The following is a 21,908-nucleotide window of genomic DNA, read 5'->3' as shown; positions in this document are numbered from 1 at the left end:
ATGGCAGACACCATGCAAGATTGAGATTTCAGTTTACATTGTAAAGTTGCTACTCTAATAATAAGATTCTGAGCCTGATTTTCAGAGATCTCAAGTCTACAGCTACAGGAAATAAGATTTTCCTTCAGGATACTCATAGAAACGTCTACATCTGTCAGACGGCGCTTAAGCTTCTCGTTTGAAACTTTAAGCCCATCCCTTTCACTCCTTCATGTAGCCAGTGTATCTAACAACAACCAGCCAACATCTCTATACCTCTTATTTCTACAAAACTCTGTAAAGGTGTTCAAAACATTATCCCCAGAGCCTGGCTTCCTACACGCGTAGCATTAGGAGAACCAAATGATGATATTTTGACTATCTCTTTTGCCAACTCACTCCATGGATTGGGAGTGTCATTCTGATTACGGGAATCAGAGTCCCTAGTGTCTCTGAGTCCAGTCAGAGTAGAAAACCATTCATAAAAACCCATTTTTAAGATTCTGTTTCTTAACAACCACTCCTGGTACCAAGATGTATCAGTTAGGGTTCTCTAGAGAAACAGAATCAACAGAGAACACTCAAAAATATAAAATTTATAAAAATTTCTCATGTGACTGTGGGAACGCAGAGTCCAAAATCTGCAGGGCAGGCTGTGAAGCCGACGACTCTGATGGAGGGTCTGGACGAACTCCACAGGAGAGGCTCGCCAGTCGAAGCAGGAATAGAGCCTGTCTCTTCTGAATCCTCCTTAAAAGGCATCAGTGATTAGATTACGCATCACTCATTGCAGAAGACACTCCCCTTTGGCTGATTACAGATGGAATCAGCTGTGGATGCAACTGACGTACTCATGATCTAATTCTATGATGTATCCTCATTGCAGCAGACAGGCCAGCACTTTCCCAGTCAGGCAGACTGGTACCACAACTTGGCCAAGTTGACACATGAACCTGACCATGACATCTTCTAATTTTTGAGATTTTTATGCAAGTTTCAATTTGCAGTAGCCTGTAATACTAACTTTTTAGGGCCCATTGTGGTAGTTAGGTTCAGGTGTCATCTTGGCCAGGTGAAGGTGCTAGTTCTGTTGCTGTGAACATGGATGGGCCAATGGCGTGTGAACCTCATCTGTTGCTCATTATATCTGCAGTCGGCTAGGAGGCGTGCCTGCTGCAATGAATGATGTTTGATTTAATTGGCTGGTGCTTAAATGACAGAGCTCAACGTAGCACAGCCCAAGCAGCCTCAGCATACCTCATCTCAGCACTTGCAGCTCAGCTCAGGCCTTTGAAGATGCAGAAAGAAATCACCCCGGGGAAAGTTGCTGGAACCCAGAGGCCTGGAGAGAAGGCCAGCAGAGATCACCCTGTGCCTTCCCATGTAAGAAAGAAACTCAGTTGAAAGTTAGCTGCCTTTCCTCTGAAGAACTAATGAAATAAATCCTCTTTTATTAATAAAAGCTAATCTGTCTCTGGTGTGTTACATTCCGGCAGCTAGCAAACTAGAACACCCATTTTTCTTAAGAAACTCTGTACCCAACACATACACACATATAAAAGAAAATCTCATTTGAGATTTTGATCATGTCTCTGCAAGGAACTTAATGTCTTTGGGATGATAATGTGCAGTATAACTTGGTAAATACCTTAAGTATGATAAACTGCTGTAGCAAGAAAAACAATGGAGGATGACAGTGGTGGTGAGGGGTTTCTGGAAGGTTGGAGGTGGATGCAAATTTGAAAGCCTTCACAGAAGAGATTGTGTTTGAATTGGGTCTTCAAGAATTAGATTGAAATTAATGGATTGTAGTAGCTAGGTTCAGTGTCAACTTGGCCAAGTGATGGTACCCAGTTGTACTGTTGCTGTGAACTTAAATTATCAGCATGTGACATTCACCTATGGCTAATTACAACTGTGTTTAGCTAAGGGGAATGCCTTCTGTAGTGAGTGATGTTTAATTTAATTAGCTGGAGGCTTAAAAGAGAGCCGTCAGCCCATAGCTTAGCAGAGCTCACCAGCCCAGCACACTTCAGCTCAGCATTCAGAACATCTCAGATCATCTCAGACCTAGATGTTTGGAGATGCAGAAAGGCCCTGGAAAGCAGTTTAAACCCAGAGGCTGGGTGAGAAGGTGAGCAGATGTCACCCTGTACCTTCCCACAGGGAAAGCCAGCTGCCTTTCCTCTAAAGAACTGTAAATTTGTAACTAAATAAATCCACTTTATAAAAGCCAGTCCATTTCTGGTGTATTGCATTCTGACAGCATTAGCAAACTAAAACATGATCTTTTGGGGAGAGAGTAATAGAAGTTAGACAAAAGGGTGAATATTATTGAGTGAGTTGCTGATAAGACAGAAGGTATGCTTATAGGCTGAAATATATCCAGCAATGAAGCTATAAAGAAAAATTTGAGGACAGAATGTAAGGTATTTCAAATCCCAAGCTGAGCATTCAGTTAAATGCTAACATTTGTTATGTAAATGGAGGGTAGCCATTCATTTCATTTAGTAGATCTTTGAGTTCTTTCTATGTGCCAGTCATTATTCTTGGTGTATATATGAGGTAGGATGGGGAGTTGTGCAAGAGATGGTTCAGTGATAACCAAGAGGCTCATTTACTAATTAGGCAGTCCAAACATGTAAATTGCCAGAATTCATTGTGACAGGCCCAAGGATAGCAGTATATAGACTTGGCACAGAATAGGAAATATTGGGTGGGGACTGGAAGAATGTCAGAAAAGATTTTCTGAAGGAAGTGAGAAGATGGTATCTTCATGGGATTTAGAAGTTTGATAGGTAAGGGAATAAGGTAGATAAGGAGAGAAAGAACATTCCAGAGAGGAAACATCATCTACTAAGACATAGAAGCATAAAAATGTGGGGTGAGTTCAAGGAATAGTGAATTCATTGAATGAAGCATCAAGTTTGGTGTTTTTTTTTTTTGGAGTTAAGAAGTAGTGTGTAATATGTCAGTTATTTGCTTGAGGCAGGTGAATCAGGTAGCATTGTGCAGGATAAAATACAAAGGTAAAGACTGAATACCATTTGTAATTGTTTAGGGAAAGGTTGGTAGGCTTTTTCTGTAAATATTTTAGGCTTTCTGGGCTATATGGTCTCCATAGCAACTTCTCAGTTCTGCCCTTGTATTATGAAAACAGCAACCGTCAATATGTAAATGAATGGATGTAGTATGTTTCAGTAGAACTTTATTTACAAAAAACAGCAAGTGGCAGAATTTGGTCTGACATGGGTCTGGTCTAGGGTCTGAACAGAGGTGATAGGACTGAAAAGGGGATGGTTAAAAGTTTATGTCAATAGAATTTAGTAAGGAGTATAGAGATAAGATGTAAGACAAAGTTGAGAATGGCTGAGGCTTCTAAAGTTAGAATACAGGATGACTGGAGAATGAGGAGGGAAACAGCGAAGTGACAGTCAATTATAAGTTCCAGCCACCACCTATCTCTATATTAAGAGCTATTCTTCACTTTCGTTTTCCAGTCTCCTGCAATTTCTTGTCTATTCCTAGATTCTATCAAACGTGCTCCCACTGAAGTCACTCATGACTCCCATAATCCAGTAGACATTTTCCATGCTTACCTTACTTATCTTGGCAGCATTCAACACTCTTTCTTCACTGCTTCATTCTTGCAACACTATTGTCTTCTGTAGACTTTCATTACCATACTCTGTTTTCCTTCACCTTCCTTGAACATTCTTTTTCTGTTTGTTTACCACATTTTCTTCAGTCAGTTTCTTAAATATTGGTGTTCTTCAGAGTCATGTTATAGGCTACTCTAAGGTACTTCTTGGGCTCAATCATCCTTTCCAGGGCATTAATTGGAATTCATAAGCTGACAGCTTTATTTTTCTAATCAGATATCTTGAACAGTAGATCCAGTGACCTCCTGGACAAAACCCTGTAGGTATCTCAAGTTCAGTATGCCCAAATCTGAAATCCTCATCTTTTATTGAAACTTGCACCTCTTGTGTTCCTTATTTCCATAAAATACCTTTACCATCTAATTCTTCAAGTTTGGACCTGGGAGTTGTCCTTGGAACCATTGTCTTCTTGAACTCATGTTGATTCTGTCACCTAAAAAATTCTCTGATCTATTTCTGTTTATGCTCATCTCTAGTGTCCTAATCTAAGCCAACACCAGCTCTTTTACTGAGATACTTACATCAGCTGCCTGAGGATTTTCCAACCTCCATCTTCTGCATGCTGCTGCAGGGATCTGTCTAAAAGTTAATAAAGGCAAATTTCACCTTGTCACTCCCTTGCTTAAAAACTTGCAGTGTCTTCCCATTGTTCCTAGGTTAAAACTTAAACTCTGTGAAACGGTTTCTAATACATTTCATGATTCTCAGACTATCCACCTCCACTGTTACGACACATACTAGTCTTTGCTTAAGCCAGTGTTTTTAAAATTTCAGGTTGTGAATCTAGTGAATCAAAACCAGCATTTAAAAAATAGAATGAAAAATATTGGAAGATATTCTCTATGATAAAGTTATGTATTGTTTACATGAAACTAGTTCAGTACAAATATCGTTGCTATCTAAGAATATTTTTCTTGACTTTTGGACAATGAATAGTGAGAGTTCAGTTAGTGAGGGGTCTGAGGTTGGGCTTCTGTGCTGGTTTGAAAGGATGTATGTACCCTAGAAAAGCCATGTTTTAATCCTAATCCCATTTTGTAAAGGCAGCCGTTTTTTCTAATCCCTATTCAGTATTGTATGTTTGAAACTGTAATGAGATCATCTCCCTGGAGATGTGATTTAATCAAGAGTGTTTGTTAAGCTGGATTAAGTGGAGGCATGTCTCCACCCATTTGGTTGGGTCTTCATTAGTTTATGGGAACCTATAAAAGAGGAAACAATTTGGAGAAAGTGAGAGATTTAGAGAGAGCAGAGCAGAACAACATAGCCACGAGAAGCAGAGTCTACCAGCCAGTGACCTTTGGAGATGAAGAAGGAAAATGCCTTCCAGGGAGCTTCATGAAATAGGAAGCCAGGAGAAGAAGCTAGCAGATGATGCCGTGTTTGCCATATTCTTTCCAAATGAGGGAGAAACCCTGACTGTGTTCACCATGTGCCTTTCCAGATGAGAGAGAAACCCTGACTGTGTTCACCATGTGCTCTTCCACTTGAGAGAGAAACCTTGAACTTCATTGACCTTCTGCAACCAAGGTATCTTTCCCTGGATGCCTTAGATTGGACATTTCTATAGACTTATTTTAATTGGGACATTTTCTCGGCCTTAGAACTGTAAACTAGCAACTTATTAAATTCCCGTTTTTAAAAGCCATTCAGTTTCTGGTATATTGCTTTCTGGTAGGCAGCAAACTAGAACTGCTTTCTAGAGAAACCAGGTTTGAGATGGAGATTCATGTGGGTGTGATTTTTTTTTTTCCAGTATGCAGTGTTCTCCAGACAGAGACCACCAAGAAAACACCTGTAGTTTAAACAGACTTGGATTTCTTTCTTTTTGAGTAAGAGAGGATACCATGGGAAAATGTGGAACACCTCAGTTAGATAGTATTAAACTTGACTTAGAAGATTTGGGGCTGTATTAGGTGAATTGGTTCAAGGAAGCAGGCTTTGCACTGGATTGGGTGCTGTCAGAAAGCCTGTATAATCTGTGATCAAGTGTCTTGATGAATCTTTCTTACATCTTAGAAATGAAGAGAGGCTAAATTTGTAGCCGGTAAAGAAGCAGCAGTTTCTCATATTAATGGTGGTGGAGAGAGATTCAGATATTTTTGTAGTTGATTTTGTTTGAATTCAGATATGATTTATGGAGTAGTCTTGTTTTTGTCTTACTTTATCAGGTCATTGAGTGGTCTTGTGTGATGTTAATGTTTTATAAAGTTGTTTATGTTCAATAGGAGAACCCTAAAGCCTAGATGTGAGTGCCAGACCAGTTCCTAGTTGTCATAAACTGCTTTTCGCTTTCTCAACTATTTATTTGGAAGTATTTTAAGCTTACAAAATTGCAAAAAATAAAAATAGTACAAGGAAAACAAGTATTCTCCTAATTGAGATTCACCTATTATTATTTTACATCGTCTGATTTCTTATTTGCACTATGTATCATCTATCATCTATTGTCTGTCCACCTCTCTAAATTACATATGATGAATATATATGATTTCATATATATGTACATTTTTTGACCCATTTGAATTTCAGCATCGTGGCCCTATACTCCCATGTATATTTCCCTAAAGGAACTATGTTCTCTTATATAACTACAAACAACTTCATAAATTTACAACACTGTTGTCTATTGCCCATATTCCAGTTTTGTCAGTTGACCTTAAAATATTGTTTAAAGATTTTTCTTCTCCAATAATAGATTCATTTTAGGGTCAGATATTTGCATTTAGTTGTCTTGTCACTTTCTTTTCCTTTAATCTGGAACGTTTCTGCATTTTTATGTTTTATGAGACTGGAATTTTTGAAAATAATTGCCCCCGCATTGTTTTGATAGAATGTTCTTCATTTATGCTTATCTGACTTTTGATTAGATCAGGGTCATGCATTCTCAGCCAAATACTGCTTAAATGTTGATATGTGTTTTCTCAGGATGTAGCATCTGGAGGCACATGATATTTGTCACTCATAGATGATTTTACTTTTGATAACCCAGTCAAGGTTTTGCTCCATTTCTATACTGTTTTTTCCCCCCCACTCTCTTGCATCTAATAAACAATCTGCAGGGAGGCCCTTAAGATCATGCATCATGCTCTTAATCACAATTCCCTTTTGAGTTAGCATCTATTGATAATTTTTGCCTGATTCAGTCTTTTTCATGTTGGTGGTAGAGTGATGATTTTTTTACCCCTGCACTCCCTCTACATTTACTAGTTGGTCCTTAACATTCTGTTGTGAGCAAGAGACCTCTTTGTTCCCTGTCTATTTATTGATTTGTTATTGGCACAAGACTCATTAATTCCTGTTTTTTCCATGGTTTATAATTTGTTATTGTGCTTAATTATTTTTATGCTCAGTTTGTCCCAAATTTGGCTATTGGGAATTTTTCCAGCTAGCTTCTAGGTCCTTGTGATATGCCTCCATCATTTTTTCAGCATTTCCTTTTTTATTTTTTTAATGGCTCTTCTCATTTCCTTGGCTGCTCAAGGAGATAACATGCAATAGGCTAACTTAAACAATGAGAATTTATTAGCTCACAGTTTTGAGGCTAACAGAGAGTCTAAATCAAGGCATCATCAAGCAATGCTTTCTTCCCAAAAACTGGAGTTCTGGGGCCAGTTGCTGGTGATCCTTAGTCCTTGGCTCCTCTGACACATGGCAGTGTATGTGATGCCTCTCCTGACCTTTTCCTCCTTTTCAGAGTTCCATTGATTTTGACTTCCAGCTATTCCCTCTGTGACTTTCTCTCTATATGAGTTTGATTCTGCTTATAAAGGACTCCAGTAATAGCATTAAGAACCATCTTTGTATTTTCTCAAGCATTAGGGACTCCCAAGTTAATTGACCAAGTCCTTTATCTTGAGGCTTGCTCTTATGAAGTCTATTTCTGTAATGGAGAAGCTAAACCTACCTATGATTATGCCTAAGAGTTACTTCCAGAGGACCTCTTTTGTTGCTCAGGTGTGGCCTCTCTCTCTTTAAACCCAGTTCTGCAAGGAAAATCATTACCCTACCTACCTCCTACATGGGACATGAAGTCCAGGGAGTAAATCTCCCTGGCAACATGAGACACGATTCCCAGGGATGAGCCTGGCCCTGGTACTGTGGGATTGACAATGCCTACCTGACTACAAGGGGGAAAAGAAATGTAACAAAGTAAGGTATCAGTGGCTGATGGGTTTCAAATAGAGTCCAGAGGCTATTCTGAAGATTACTCTTATGCAAGCTTCAGCTAGATATTGCTAAATGTCATAGTATGTCAAACCCCAACTGACAGTATTCCTGTAAACCCTAAGGAATACCCAGGGCTTTTTCTGAGATTCTATAAAAGTTTCACTCACTGAGTTTATTTTTCAGAAACCTACAACCTCCAAATGGTTCCTTGGCTAGATAAACCCTGAAACCCAGAATTACTAGTCTCCCTAAGAACATTAGCCAGGTGCATCCCCCTATCCCATAATATTGACACCCCTTTTCAACATGAAAAAGTTAGAATGGCCAGGGCCAACATATCCCTGTAGATTGGGAGAAGGATCAAAGGTGAAAGAGGAGTTGTAATAGAGAAAATAGGATTTAACAAATGAATATGATTTCTGAATCAAAAAGAAATATTGATATTTCTTTTTAGTGTCCAGTGTCTTAGAGCAACTGGAAGGAAATACCTGAAATTGTGGAACTGTAACCCAAACCAAACTTTGAAATTTTTCTATAAGTACATGTTAAAATATATTTTGAAATTTACTGCTTTTTTTGTATATATGTTATATTTCACTATAAAAAATGTAAAAAAATAATATCCTTAACTTTTTAAGTTTTCAGTTACTTTTTAACTGAAGTAACCTCATCAAAAGGTCCTACTTACAATGGGTTTGCACCCACAGGAATGGATTAAGTTTAAGAATATGTTTTTTCTGGAGTATATATAGCTCCAAACTATCACATTGACACAAGATGTCCCTGTATTATCTTGTACCTACCTTGGCTCATCTGTAGAATTAGTTATTTCTCTAAGAAGCCCTTTTTAGTTTTATTTGGATATGGTATTAGAGAGCAAGATCTGGATGCTAGGTTTGAGTGCCATTTGGATATTTTACATGCAAGTGATCGATTAATGTAGTGCTCTTAGGATAAAACCTTTAAAAGAGTGAGGGACGCAGGAGAGGGAAGAAAAAGAAACCAAGCAAAGATGTGATTTCAGTAGAAGGCTGGTCTTAGCCTCATTAACTCTGGTATAACACAAAATTTGTCCTACCTTGGAGGCAAGGGGTTTTCTACCATCTATCATTTGGCTACTTCAGAAGTTGGGTTAGAGGAGCAACAGCAAGACAAACTGCAAAGTGCTACTATGCACAAAGGGAGTCTTTAGAAGATTGTAGGTATGGAGGTGCTAACATTCTCTGCTACAAGTGGTATACCAGCTATCCTAAAAATAATTTATATGAATCCATTAGGAGCCTTAGATTGGGTTGTTAAAGTTTGGATAGTGATAGGTCAGACGGCATGGGGTACTTACAGACACATATATACATATAGACAGGTCCATGTAGTGCATTAAGATGAAAAGAAATTATGCAGTTGTCAAAAAGTTTGAAAAATATTGACCAAAACAGTGCTTTTTTTTGCTCTCTAAGCTATTGCACATGCTGTTTATTTCTGGAATTTTTCCTCTTCCTTATCTTTACATCTGTCTAATTCTTGTTTGTTTTTCACACTTCACTTTAAAGGCAGTTTCATAGGAGGCTTTTCCTCATTCTCACTGCCCCCTCCCCCTAGTCTTTCAGGTCTTTTTTTTTTTTTTCAATATTTAGGATGTTAAAAAAAACCAGACATCATGTAACCTGGGTATAGAATTTCTTTCAGTCTTGATCTAAAGTTTAATCCTTGAAAAATGAAAATGAAACATACAGATGTGATGTGTCTATATGTAACAGGTAATTTGAAAGATGAAGAAAACCATGATTTGGAGAATGGGAATATTCTACTATCGTAGTAAATAGTAAATCTTTGAGTCTACCTCTTGAACTCAATTTATTAGAGACTAAAAAGGAGAGGCCAGTTAATTTCACGTAGGCATTAAGAACTTGCCCACCAGCCTCAGGGAGGTAGTGCACTGTTGGGGAAATAGCACCCCACATTTGAAAGTTACCAGGACTGTCTTTGTTTCATACTCTGCCATTAACCTCTGGCCTCAGAGTGTTCTAAATACCTTAATATGAGGCTTGAGAATGAGAGGTGGCGAGAGTGAGATAGAACTGCTCCACTTGCTTCAAACCTTGAACTTTGATAATTCTGAATACTTGCCATTGGTCTTGAGGGGCTCTTAACTCAGCCAAGAAAGTGTACCATGGGAAAAAAAATTCAAGTTTTTGTTTTATTGGCTGGTTTAGTATTGTTGATTTTGTATAGAGGTGATTGGAGCCTATTTGTAGAAATCTGGTTACAGACGTCAAATATTACCTTAAACTTGATGTAAATGGACCAAATGAAACTGCTGAAATAGGGACATCGATGCCCAAATGATATTTCTACCCCACCCTCCCTTATTGTATTTTTACGTTCTTATGTAAGGAGATCGAAAGAACAATTTTAAAAGAATGTGGCCTTTAATATCCTGTATTGTGTTTTTGCTAAAGAATTATTACTTAGATCAAAGAATTTGTTAATTAAGAATGATTAATTGGAATATAGAGTTTTAGATCATTATACTGCAGAACAAGCATATTGTATCTTCACTGTATACCTAATTATTAGCATCATGATTGATATGATAGGTGCCTAATAAATATTTGTTCACAAAAGAAATATCTGTTATTATCAAATAGTGAAGCTTTTAAATGTATGTGCCATTTATTAAACACTTTTATTGAATATGTTTCACATGCTGGGAGTTGGAGTTGAATTAGACATGGTCTCTGACTTCATTATACGTAGCTGTCTCATGTGGTGGTTCTTAATCTAGCTGCATATTAGAATTTCTTGGGGAATTTTAAAAAATACTGATACCTTGGTTTTACCCCCAGCATTTCTGGATGAAGTCCGGGGATAGACTTTTGTTACTCCCTCTCAGGTGATTCTTAAGTATAGCCAGAGTTGAAAATCACTGATCTAGTAGAGAAGAAGTTGCACATATAGTGCAATATGGTATGATACAAGTCCAAATGTGACTAGAGCTGTAGAATTGGTGCTGGCAAAGTCTCAACATTAGAGGAAGAGCAAATCACCTTCAGGTGCTGGGAGTCAGGGAGAGCCTTGGGATGGAGAGAATGTTTAGTTGAATTTTAAATGAGTAAACTTTGATAACAAATAAGCAATAGAAGATGGAAATAAAAGGTAGAAAGGAAGAGGTAGAAGATGGAAAATAAAGATAAAAGATTGAGCAGGAGTTTTGGCTTCACCAGTTAGTTGCTATGTCAGATTGCAAGATTGCTTTGAGTTCTCAGACCATCAGTTTCTTCTAATACCTGTTTTCCCTACTTGTTGGAATTACAAAGCTCAATAAGTACATTAGATGATTGTAAAACAGATCCTTCCACCTATCCTTCCTTCTGCAAATATATGTGGTATTCCTTCTGCAAAATATGTGGTATTCCTTCTGTGTACTTACATTGTAAGCAACTTAACATTTATAACATAACCACTGGGTTGCAGAATGAAAAGTTAAATTATGGAAAATTTAAGTTGAAATTGAGATGCTGCTGGGACATGGAAGTTACCAATGGATCCTTGAAAATGTGGGCAAAGTAAAGTTGGAGCTGGGAATAAGCACTGAGAACTCAGCAACATAAACACCATCTATAGAGGTAGAATCTTGTGGTATTGCCCATACTCATGAAAGAGAAATGAGAGCAGATCTTACCTGGAAAGTCTTTATAATTTTATAAATATTGTTACCATTATTCAGGATGTTTTTGAGATTCCTTTAAAATTTGCTTTCAGGCTCTACAATACAGTAATCTTAATATTCTCATTTTGTCAATCTTTGTTCTAAAGGTGAATCTGAATTTCAACCAGAGATTAGCCAGAGACAACTAGTGAAGGTGATTGAAAATCATCTGGGGAATGCTACTATAAAAAAATTTATTATGAAATTCATTTTCATATTTACTCAAATTAGCTCTGAAGATGGTACCAAGAAGGTGTTGAGTGATTTGAGCAAAGGCTGAATCTTTGAAATAAGTGAATAACCTCTCAATATAAAATAACTTTCCTGCCCTATTATCAAAGTAGTACATGTTTTTTAATAGAAATGTAATGAAGTGTTATAAGATGAAGAAAAAGAAGTAAAGATAGGGTGGTCAAAGGCACTGAGGCGCATTCATAGAGTTTAAAATATTTCACCATGTTCCAGCTATACAGCAGATAACAAATAAATAGGTTTCATATTGCTAAGCAGAACCACAGGCCCTTTTGTCATTTATTGCTTTTTCAATTGTGAAGAAAGTCTGCCCTCCATACACTTCTGCTTTTCTAATGGATATCAGTGGTAAATTGTGGTTGAGGCAAAAGCTAGTACTGAAGTTTTACCAAATAAAGTAAATGCAGAACCTGCTAATTTAAGAAATTATGACCACAATGGAGATTGCAACATGTTTCTAAAATTGGCATGTCTTACTATGTAGGTTGATTTCCTGCTTTGGTATACTTTTAGATTTGTTGACTCTGGCCTCATCTTGGTTAAAGCAATGTGGGTGGAAGAGGAAGTTTTCACACTTTAGCAATCTGCAGAATCTGAGGTCCAAGAAAGAGGTGCTATTTGGAATTGTGCACATCTGGTGTGAACTAAGTGATTATTAACAGTGAAAGCTGATAGGACAAAAGAAGTTCAAATGAAGCATACTATTGTGGGTAGTATTTGACCCAGAGGCTCAGCAGAAATAGCAAATCTACTTCATTGATGTGCTTTCTATGTTTTGTAAGGGTTTAAACTTATATAAAATTTGTTACTGATTGACCTAAAATTTATTGTTTACACTTCTTGAAGATTTTTTTTTCAGCCAACTAGCAAATCACTCCTCTTGATTTTTTTTCGATCATTATTTCTGTGATAAGAGTCAGAGTATCAGAATTTCATTTGACTTTACTTTCTGATCAAAGTGAGAAATGTGAGGTTTTGAATTTTGCTTGTTGAATTGATGCTTCTGTAACAGTCTTATCTAAGAGTTGTTTGCATGCTTCAGTATAACTATGGAAGCTTACTTACCCAGGTTTGCTGAAATTCCCTTAAATAGACCACCACTCCTTGTGCATAGGGTGTAGTAGAAAATTTAGAACTTGGGTTACATGATTCTACATTGCCATTATATCAGAATCTTGGGTTGTTTCCACCTCTTTCAGCCTTCAGGTCTTTATCTGCAAAATGGAATCAAAGCATCTGAGAGGGCTTTTGCTGAGACTTTATGACATTCATTGCCCTCACCTCGTGGTTTTACAGCCAGAGGCAGGCTGCTGGGGTATTGGGGATAAAACTCTCTCCTGCTGTTGATTTCCATTTTTGTTTCTGTTTTTGTTTGTCAGTTCAAGTATAGCTTGAAAGAGGGAATGTGAAAGGAATACTGATCCTTACTGTCTTTATTTTCCTGGTCTAAGAACTACTGCCCCTCTCCTTATTTTGCACTATGATTATAATAAGAAGGTATGAACAAGCTGGCAACTACAAGCTTACATATCCTTGTACTTTTGAGAAAAACTGGAGTGTGCCTAGTTTCCTGGTGTGAAGCACTTAGTGATCACTGAGTGTAACAATTAAGAACTCTGGTCTTATTGTATCATATGTGATGCATCTGCCTGGAGCCCTTCATTTTGAAGCTCTTGGTAGCTAGTACAGAAGAGACCCTAAAGATAGAAACTCTTGCTAATGAGAGCACTATTGCAAATTTATTACAAGCATTTTTCTTGTTTTTCCTTCAGATTAAACAGTAGTAAGGATATGTCCTCAGGAGCATACAAGTGTTACTAGGAAGTTTTTTTTTTTTTTAAAGTGATATTATCTAAATAAGATTCAAATTAATTACTTTAGAACATTTTCACTATTGAAAAGGTATACCTTGTCCTTCCAATGCTGTATTCTTTTCTATTAAAGATTCTATAATCTGATTTGCTTCACTGTTATCTTTGTAGATTCATAGCAAGTTCTGTTGTCAGTAGCCTGAAAAATCTGGTACTGCCATATTGCAGGAACATGTGAGCCCCAAAGCAAAATCTGAGCTAACAAATTCAGCCAGTGAAAAAAGGTGAAAATTGAGTTTCAGGTGATGATAGAATGTTGAGAAGTTAGAGCTTTGGAAATTTTTCCTGGTAGTGTTATACTGATTCTTTATCTCAGTATAAATTCATGTGACTGTATGGTAGCAAACTTACAAAAATTTGTGGGTTTTTTTTGCAGGCTTTTGTAGAAATATATAACATGTATACACTCCATTGACATTAGGAGAATCACTTTGTAATTTTATGAGTAAAAAGTACCACATCTACAATATTTATAATGTTAAAATATGTATAAAATTGTAATTAATTTGTAATTAATATTTTGTTGTTGGTATACTACCAAATGGGAAGATCCTTATCAGAATCTATTTATAGTTTTTTTTTTTTTTTTTTTTTTGCGTGGGCAGGCTCCAGGAATCGAACCCGGGTCTCTGGCATGGAAGGCGAGAATTCTGCCACTGAGCCACCATTGCACTGCCCTATTTATACATATTTTAAGACAGTCATTTCTGATTTAATACCAGGAATTTGCAAAAACAAAATTAATATTCATGTAATTCTAGAATTGCTGCTTTGTCCTAGGAGGTTTTGGAAGAATGACCAGAAAGGAGTACTTGTGAATCATTTAAAAAATGTGTTTAAATAGGAATAATATAACTTTAGAATTCATAATGTCAGTAAATTTCTATTATAGTTCATTTATGAAAATATGGTTCAATATTTCAAAGCTATATTTGTTCAAGGAACTGATCCAAGAGAATGGTCTTTTGGTTATTTAAGGTCATAGCAAGATTTATAAGGCAAAGAATAGATTTATCAGGACACACTAGAAATAAATTATATACCACCTAAACATGGTCCTTCTTCTTTATTCTCTATCTTAAGGATAGATAGAGCACATCATTCACTTGGAGCCAGAAACATGATCACCTTTTTTGAATTCTCTCTTTCCCTCTGTCTCTTCAGGGCCCTCCATTTCCTAGGACCTCCCTTTGAATCTGTACTCTTCTTTCCATTCATACTTCCAATTCCTTCTGTGAGCTTAGTGTTGCTTCTTTCCTATTACAGCAGCAGCACCTGAACCCTTCTAGTAAATTCCTTGTATCCACTCAAATTAGACTATCCTTCTCTAGTTTACCACTGAAAGTGTTCCTGTCATTCTTACCAGTGACCGCCACAACACTAACTTAAATGGTTATTTTCGAGTTCTCATCTTGACCTATCAGGAACATTTGATACAGTTAATCCTGTTCTCCTTATAATGCTTTCTTTGCTTGGCTTCCTGAAAGCCACACTTTCTTAGCTTTCCTCTTCCCTTACCTGCTGCTCCCTTCCAGTCTCCTTTGCTGTTTTCTCCTTATCTCAGAGGGTAGCGACTTGTCTCTTTCCAACTATTTCATTTTCTAGGGAGTCTGATTTGGCCTTACAGCTTTACATTCTTCTGGTTTGCAAAAAACTATTGTCAAGGCCATTTTTTTTTCTTCAGTAAAAGTTCTTCAGATGTTTCAATATGATTCATAATTCTGTCTTTTCTTCCACTACTAGAGGGCTAACTTCATTTGCAATGCAGAACTAGTTTCTTAGATAATTTAGGATGGCCATATAATCTTTCTTAAGTCCGAGAGAGAAATGCTTCATCCTTATCTATTAGACCCTCAGATGTATGCCACTGTTTTTATATAAATGTCCCATTTAGAGCAAATGAGAGATATGAGTATTTATTGTTGTAGACATCACCTCAAAACATATATTTGGGTTGGAGGTTTGCATGTTCTGTGGCACAGCCAGTTTACCTTAACCTTTGCTACCAAGACTTGTTGGGAGGGCAGAATCAATCAAACTAGGGCTAAAATGATACTTATGTGATGATCTAGACTCTATAGAATCTGGAAGTCTGGATTAGAAGAGCGAAGACCTGGGTGCTAGTTTGACTGCTGTTTCGTAGGTACATGATTTTCAGCAAAACATTCGATTGCTCTTAGTTTGTTTCCCTTATCTTTGAAATGAGAAAAATAGTATCTGCTCAGCCTACCTAACAGGCATGTTGTGAAAATTAAATGAGAAAATGGTTGTGGGAATGCTGTTCCATAGTTTAAAGCCTCATGTCAAATTTTGGGCATTATTAGCATTAGCATTAGTTTTCACTGGATGCTTTCTAGTCTATTTTTCCTTGAGTAAAGAGTTAACTCTAGAAAGGGGCAGAATTTTCTCTTCTTTTAATCCATCCGAGAACTTCCTTTAAGCTCAGTTATTACTAATAATACTTGTCACCAGCGAAAGAGGATTCTGAGAGGAATCTATAAATATTTTTATTAATCTGGTGTTTCACATTAATATTAAAGATAAGTGTGAGCAATGATAAATTTAAATTTCAAGGAAAATAGTAACTAAAGTCAAGTAAAGAATATGAACTGAAATGTTTTACCACTATGATATAAACGGAGGGGGCAGTTGTTCCAGTGACAGAAGTATGTTCTACAATTTGAGAGAAATTTTTTTTAAAGTTTTTTTTATTGTATAGTATAACGTATATACAAAGCAAAGAAATGAAAAAGCAATAATTTTCAAAGCACTCTTCGACAAGTAGTTACAGGACAGATCCCAGAGTTTGTCATGGGCTACCATACCATCATCTCAGATTTTTCCTTCTGGCTGCTCCAGACTATAGGAGGCCAGAGGGCTTAAATATTTTTTTATCATCACAATAGATTTTTTTCCCTTCTTTTTTTGTGAAAAATAACACATACACAAAAAAGCAATACATTTTAACGCACAGCACCACAATTAGTTGTAGAACGTAATTCAGGGTTTGACCTCGTCTACAGTTCCACAATTTTAGGTTTTTACTTCTAGCTGCTCTAAGATACTGGAAAATAAAAGAGATATCAATTTAATGATTCAGCATTCATATGCATTTGTTAAATCCTGTCTTCACTGTATAACTCCACCATTACCTTTGAACTTTCCATCCCTCTCTTTAGGAGTATTTGGGTTATGGCTATTTTAACTTTTTCATATTGGAAGGGTCTGTTACTGATATGGGGTAAGGAGATGGAACTGCCTGATGTGTGGAAAGGCTGGGCCCTCTAGGTTTCCGTACTTATCTAGACCAGGGACCCATGTGGAGGTTGTAGGTTTCTGGAAAATTACCCTAGTGCATGGAAGCCTTTATTGCCCTAGATGTTCTTTAGGATTGACTGAAATGTTTGGGGTTTGGCAGTTATGATAGGTAGCAAGATCTAACTGAAGCTTGCCTAAGAGCAAACTTCAGCGTAGCCTCTCAACTTTGTTTGAACTCTTTCAGCCACTGATGCTTTATTAGTTACACTTCTTTTCTCCTTTTTGGTCAGGATGGAACTGTTGATCTCACGGTGCCAGGTCTGGAGTCATCCCTGGGAGTCCTCTCCTGTGTCGCCAGGGAGACTTTCACCCCTGGATGTCATGTCCCACGTAGGGGGAAGGGCAATGATTTCACTTGCATTGTTGGGCTTAGAGAGAGTGAGGCCACAACTGAACCACAAAAGAGGTCCTCCAGAAGTAACTCTTAGGCATGCCTATAGGTAATCTAATCTTCTCCACTGGCTACATAAGCTTCCCAAGAGTAAGCCTCAGAACCGAGGGCATGGCCTATTTTTGGGTGTCCCTAAAGTTTGACACAGTATCAGGGAATTCCCTTATGGTAAGGTTTAATAGTTCCATGTTCTTTCTCCCATCCTTCAAGGGACTTTGCAATATTTTTTTATTATCTACTTAATATACTCTAGGATGTATTCAGGTATTGTAATAATCTATACAGGGTTAAAGGGTCTCATTCTTATTCTGGGCTCCCTGTGTTTCAGTTGCTGAAATGAGCTACACAAGTTGAGTTAGATTATGTGCCACAGAAAATTTCAGTTTCAGACCAAATTAAACTTTCTTCCTTTGGTCTCAAAGAGTATGTGTGGTTCTAAAATATAGACTGTCTTCCTTACCCTGGTGTTCTTAATTACTTTAATCCCAACCTGATCAACTTTGTTCTTGTCATAGAGGGATTTTTAAAATAGAAACATTCTTACATTAAATTTAATGTATGTCATAAAGATTAAGAAAGAGATAAAGTATTAATCGAAGTGCATACTGCAGTAGATAGTTAGAAACTTAGAAAAAAGTGATCATATTAAGGCATTACATTCTGTAATGTAATGCCAAAATCTTTTGAGATTTCATTTAGTGCCTCTTACTAGGGCTCATATCGCGTAGCCATTGGGCTATTACTGACTTTGAGTCCTTGTGTTCACTACGCCAGGGACTCTGGAAAAAACCAAAATTTGTTTATCCTTTGGTTAAGCGGGACAGTCTGAGCCCAGCCTAGTGCCTTTCCCTCTGATACACAAATACACCCGGTGCTGGGGACCAGATGTGTAGGTCTGGTGCATAGGATGTGATGAATGTGAATTTACTTCCTCTTTGGGCACCTTGTCCTAAAACATATCCCAATTTAGCAGATAGTGGTTTGCTGGCCCTTTCCTTCCTCTTTTGTCTTGATCATATGTGAACATTCACAGAGACTGTTTGACTTGAGTCTGTGTTTAATGGCACCACGCCAAACCCACTGATATACCTGTTCCAGTGCTGAGGGAGCAGGGTCCTTGGCTTGCAGCACAAGAGAGGTTCCTGCATATAATCTGCCCCGGGTTGCAGATTGAGACCAGCTCACCAAAGGGGACAGGTGCCCCCTAGTGAAGCTGATCTTCCTTTCTTCTCTGTGCATTTTGTTTCACAAGTGCCTGCGGAACTTCTGCTTTTGCTGATGGCCCTGGCACCTGCAAATCTTGGAGTGGGTGGAGATCCTAGGAGTGCTACACCTTTTGGCAACATTGTTAAGCTTTTTGCTAGCCTCTTTGCAGTGAGACTTTTCCCCTGGAGGGGATAAAAGGTATCTCTCTATTCCCTCCCCAGCTTTTTTACCTTGCTGAGGTCCCAGGTCGTAGTTGGTAGGTACTTTTTGCTTGTTTTTTGATTTTTACTGTTTTTCTGGGGTGTATATTCCTTCTCTTTAAATTGTTATATTGCTGAGAATTAGGATTTTGTCCTTTTTGGGGAGTGGGGGGAGTATGGGTGGGGTATCCACAGATGAGGGGTTAGTAGTCTGATTAGGCCAGATTCTTCATTTCTGAATTCTTGATCAGATAATAAACATAATAAAGTGCTCGTTGTTTTACATTACTAACTTTGATGACTTGTTTATATAGCAATAGTAGTAACAGGAACACCTTTTTAGATTTGGCTTGAGGGAAATGAACATTTTAGTCTCTATGTAACTGAAAATGTCTTTAAATTCTCTCTTAAGTGGTAGTTTAATTCAGCTCTAGATATAAAATTATTCTCTTTAATAACTTTGAAGTGGTTTCTCCATTGTCTTTTTTCATCCGTGTCTTTGTGGGTGAGATATGGCCTAAGTCTGATTTTCCTTCCTTTATGTGCATAATAATGTTCTTTTCCTTTTGAAGCTTTTAGGGTTTTGGCGTTTCAGATTATTTCATCAAAGTGCATTTAGGTAATCCATGATCCATTTTTTTTTGCTTGATAACTCATGTGCTTTTGTCTGAGCATATTTAATATACTTACTCTAAAATTTTATTTCCTATACCTTTTTAACTCTCTCTGTTCGGGAAGTGGTTACTTCTTAATTAATTGCTTTTGAGTCTTCCCTCTCCCTGTTTGTCCTTCCTCTGATTTGGGTGATTCTTGGTTGTAGTTTTGTTGTTGTTGATTTTGTTGCTTTTTGAGATACTTCTTTGCAACTACTGTGTCAATTCATGTCTGCATGCATCCAGAGGTTTTTGGGAAGGATAATACCAGGATCCTAGGTGTCACTGTGATACTTTGAAACTTCCTAAGAATCATTGGATACTTTCATACTTTCTGGTCTTTTCAGGATAAATGCCCAGATTCTCTCATTTTACTGGTGGTCTAAAGGCATCAGAGCAAGTAAACCTTTGGCTCTTCCTGAGATACTTCAACCAAAACAGTAACTTGCTTCTCCAGGGCAGTCTCTTGCTGCTCCACTTTCACTGGTTCAGAGCATGGATCAATGCCCACTTTGGGGATCTTTTTTTTTCTTTGTATTCTTTGGGGGACATAATTACCTCCTTTGATCTGATCTCATCTCCCTTTGCCTTTTATTTTCCTTGTCATTTCTGGTCACTGAGGAAGGACATCAGCCCCTTTGTTTTTTAGGTCTATCTAGGAATTTTAAGGGCAAATGGCTTTCTGGAGCAAGTGCTCAGTCTACCGTCTTAGTCTAATTTGTGGTACCTGTATTTAAAATGCACAGGAATCTTAGAAGCTTTGTTTTGTATATGGACCTGTGGTTCCCCTTTTTTTCTGTCAGACCTTTCTCTCTCAGTCAACTCTTTCTATGAGATACAAGAACTCCTCATGTGTCTCTTTGTCCTGATTCTTTATCTATACTTGGATCTCAATATAAAAGAAAATTTTCTTTTTATGAATTTTATTAATAAGAAAAATGATGGTGATTTAGTCTATTACTCTGGTTTGGACAAGACTACCTGGACGATGTTAGGAACTAAGAGTATTGAAATACAGTTTGCAGTAAAGTTTTAGAAAAATGTTGCCTTCATACCCCTCACATTTTTTTCTCTTGTATATCAAAAAATATTTAGAATGATTTTTAGTGACTGAATCACAATTTTATCAGGTTATAAAAGAGTTCATTTTTAGCATACTTGTATAAGTTTTTATTTAAAATAAACTGGAGTGCAGGTCTATGTTATTTTTGTAAGAGAACTAACACATTTTACCATTTTATAAAAATGTCTCTTTTGCTTTTTTAGAACAGCATCTTAGGCATGTTGAGAAAGATGTTTTGATCCCTAAAATAATGAGGGAGAAGGCCAGAGAGAGATGTTCTGAACAAGTTCAAGGTAAGCTTCAAATATTCATATAAAGATCAAATTCATTTTTATAATATGATCTGAATTTAATCCGTAGCTTCAGAGTGAAGTAGTCTATGAATTAATATGTATGAATTGCTTCTCACCCTTTCACTGAAATACCAATATTTCAGCTTTCAGATTGCCAAGGCGGTTTTCAATTTATTTATAATTTAAAAATATTCCCCCAAATTACAAGTAAAAAACATTTTTTTTCAAGAGGTATAGTAATAGAGAAATCTTGGTATGAATACTGTGTAGAAACAAATTATTCCGGTGATGTTGATAGGAAAAGAAGAAATATCATATCTAACATGTACCTGTTTTTCATTTCTTTCTATCAGAATAATTCATATATATATGTGTGTGTGTGTATAGGTTTATGTATGTATTCTCATATATTTATTCTATGATGATTTTCTCTGGTGGCATCTATTACTGGATTGCTAATGGAATCCCAAAAAGATTTACATTGTTTTTTGGTTTTTTTTAATGTTATGTGTTTTAAGTGACACCCAAATAGGCATCCTTTCTTTGGAAAATGTTCTTAACATGAAATATTCCTTTGTTTTATAAATCTTGAAACTTTTTCCCTTACTATGTAGCATTCTAATGAAAAATGTAAACAAAGCTATGAAAGGTAAGCTATGAGGCCATAATTCATCTGTAAATGATGGATAATTAGAAAAATAGATGACAACGTTTCTATATAAATGTCTTTAAAAAAAACTTTCTCTTGAAATGACTATCAAAATGAATAAGTAGTAAAATTTTGCTGACATGGACTGTTTTTCTGGCTCCCTTTGTTCATTTATTGCAGTAGTCTTTGTTGAGGGACCACATTAATTTGCTGTAAGCCTCCCTATAGAAGGTGCAGGTAGTATCAACTTTCATTTCAGAACTGTATCAATAATGTTTGGACTCTAGGAACATTTCTGACCCTCTGATGCTATCTCCTTAGAGAATGATCCTTGTGATCGATGAATGAACACAGTAAAAGATCAGTGGTTTCTTAGACTCAGCATCTTGTGATGGTTATATCTGTTTCTTAAGTTAAATGACTTATGACTTAATCTACTTTAAAATCCATCCAGAAATCAGTAATTTTAAAATAATGCCATTCTATGGTATT

At 36.9% G+C, this 21,908-nt stretch overlaps 1 protein-coding gene across 1 annotated transcript in view; it reads left to right on the top strand.

The window, feature by feature from the left end:
- Positions 1–21,908, top strand: part of CMC1 (C-X9-C motif containing 1) — a 116,817-nt gene that overhangs the window by 21,412 nt on the left and 73,497 nt on the right. The window contains exon 2 of the mRNA XM_077129947.1: positions 20,678–20,767. Coding sequence (XP_076986062.1) covers positions 20,678–20,767 — 90 coding nt within the window. The remainder of the gene's footprint in view (positions 1–20,677; positions 20,768–21,908) is intronic.

Source organism: Tamandua tetradactyla, chromosome 15 (assembly GCF_023851605.1).
Source record: "Tamandua tetradactyla isolate mTamTet1 chromosome 15, mTamTet1.pri, whole genome shotgun sequence".
In the NCBI taxonomy this organism is placed as follows: domain Eukaryota; kingdom Metazoa; phylum Chordata; class Mammalia; order Pilosa; family Myrmecophagidae; genus Tamandua; species Tamandua tetradactyla.
The sequence above is the reverse complement of the archived record's forward strand: the minus strand, read 5'-3'. Positions and strand labels throughout refer to the sequence as shown.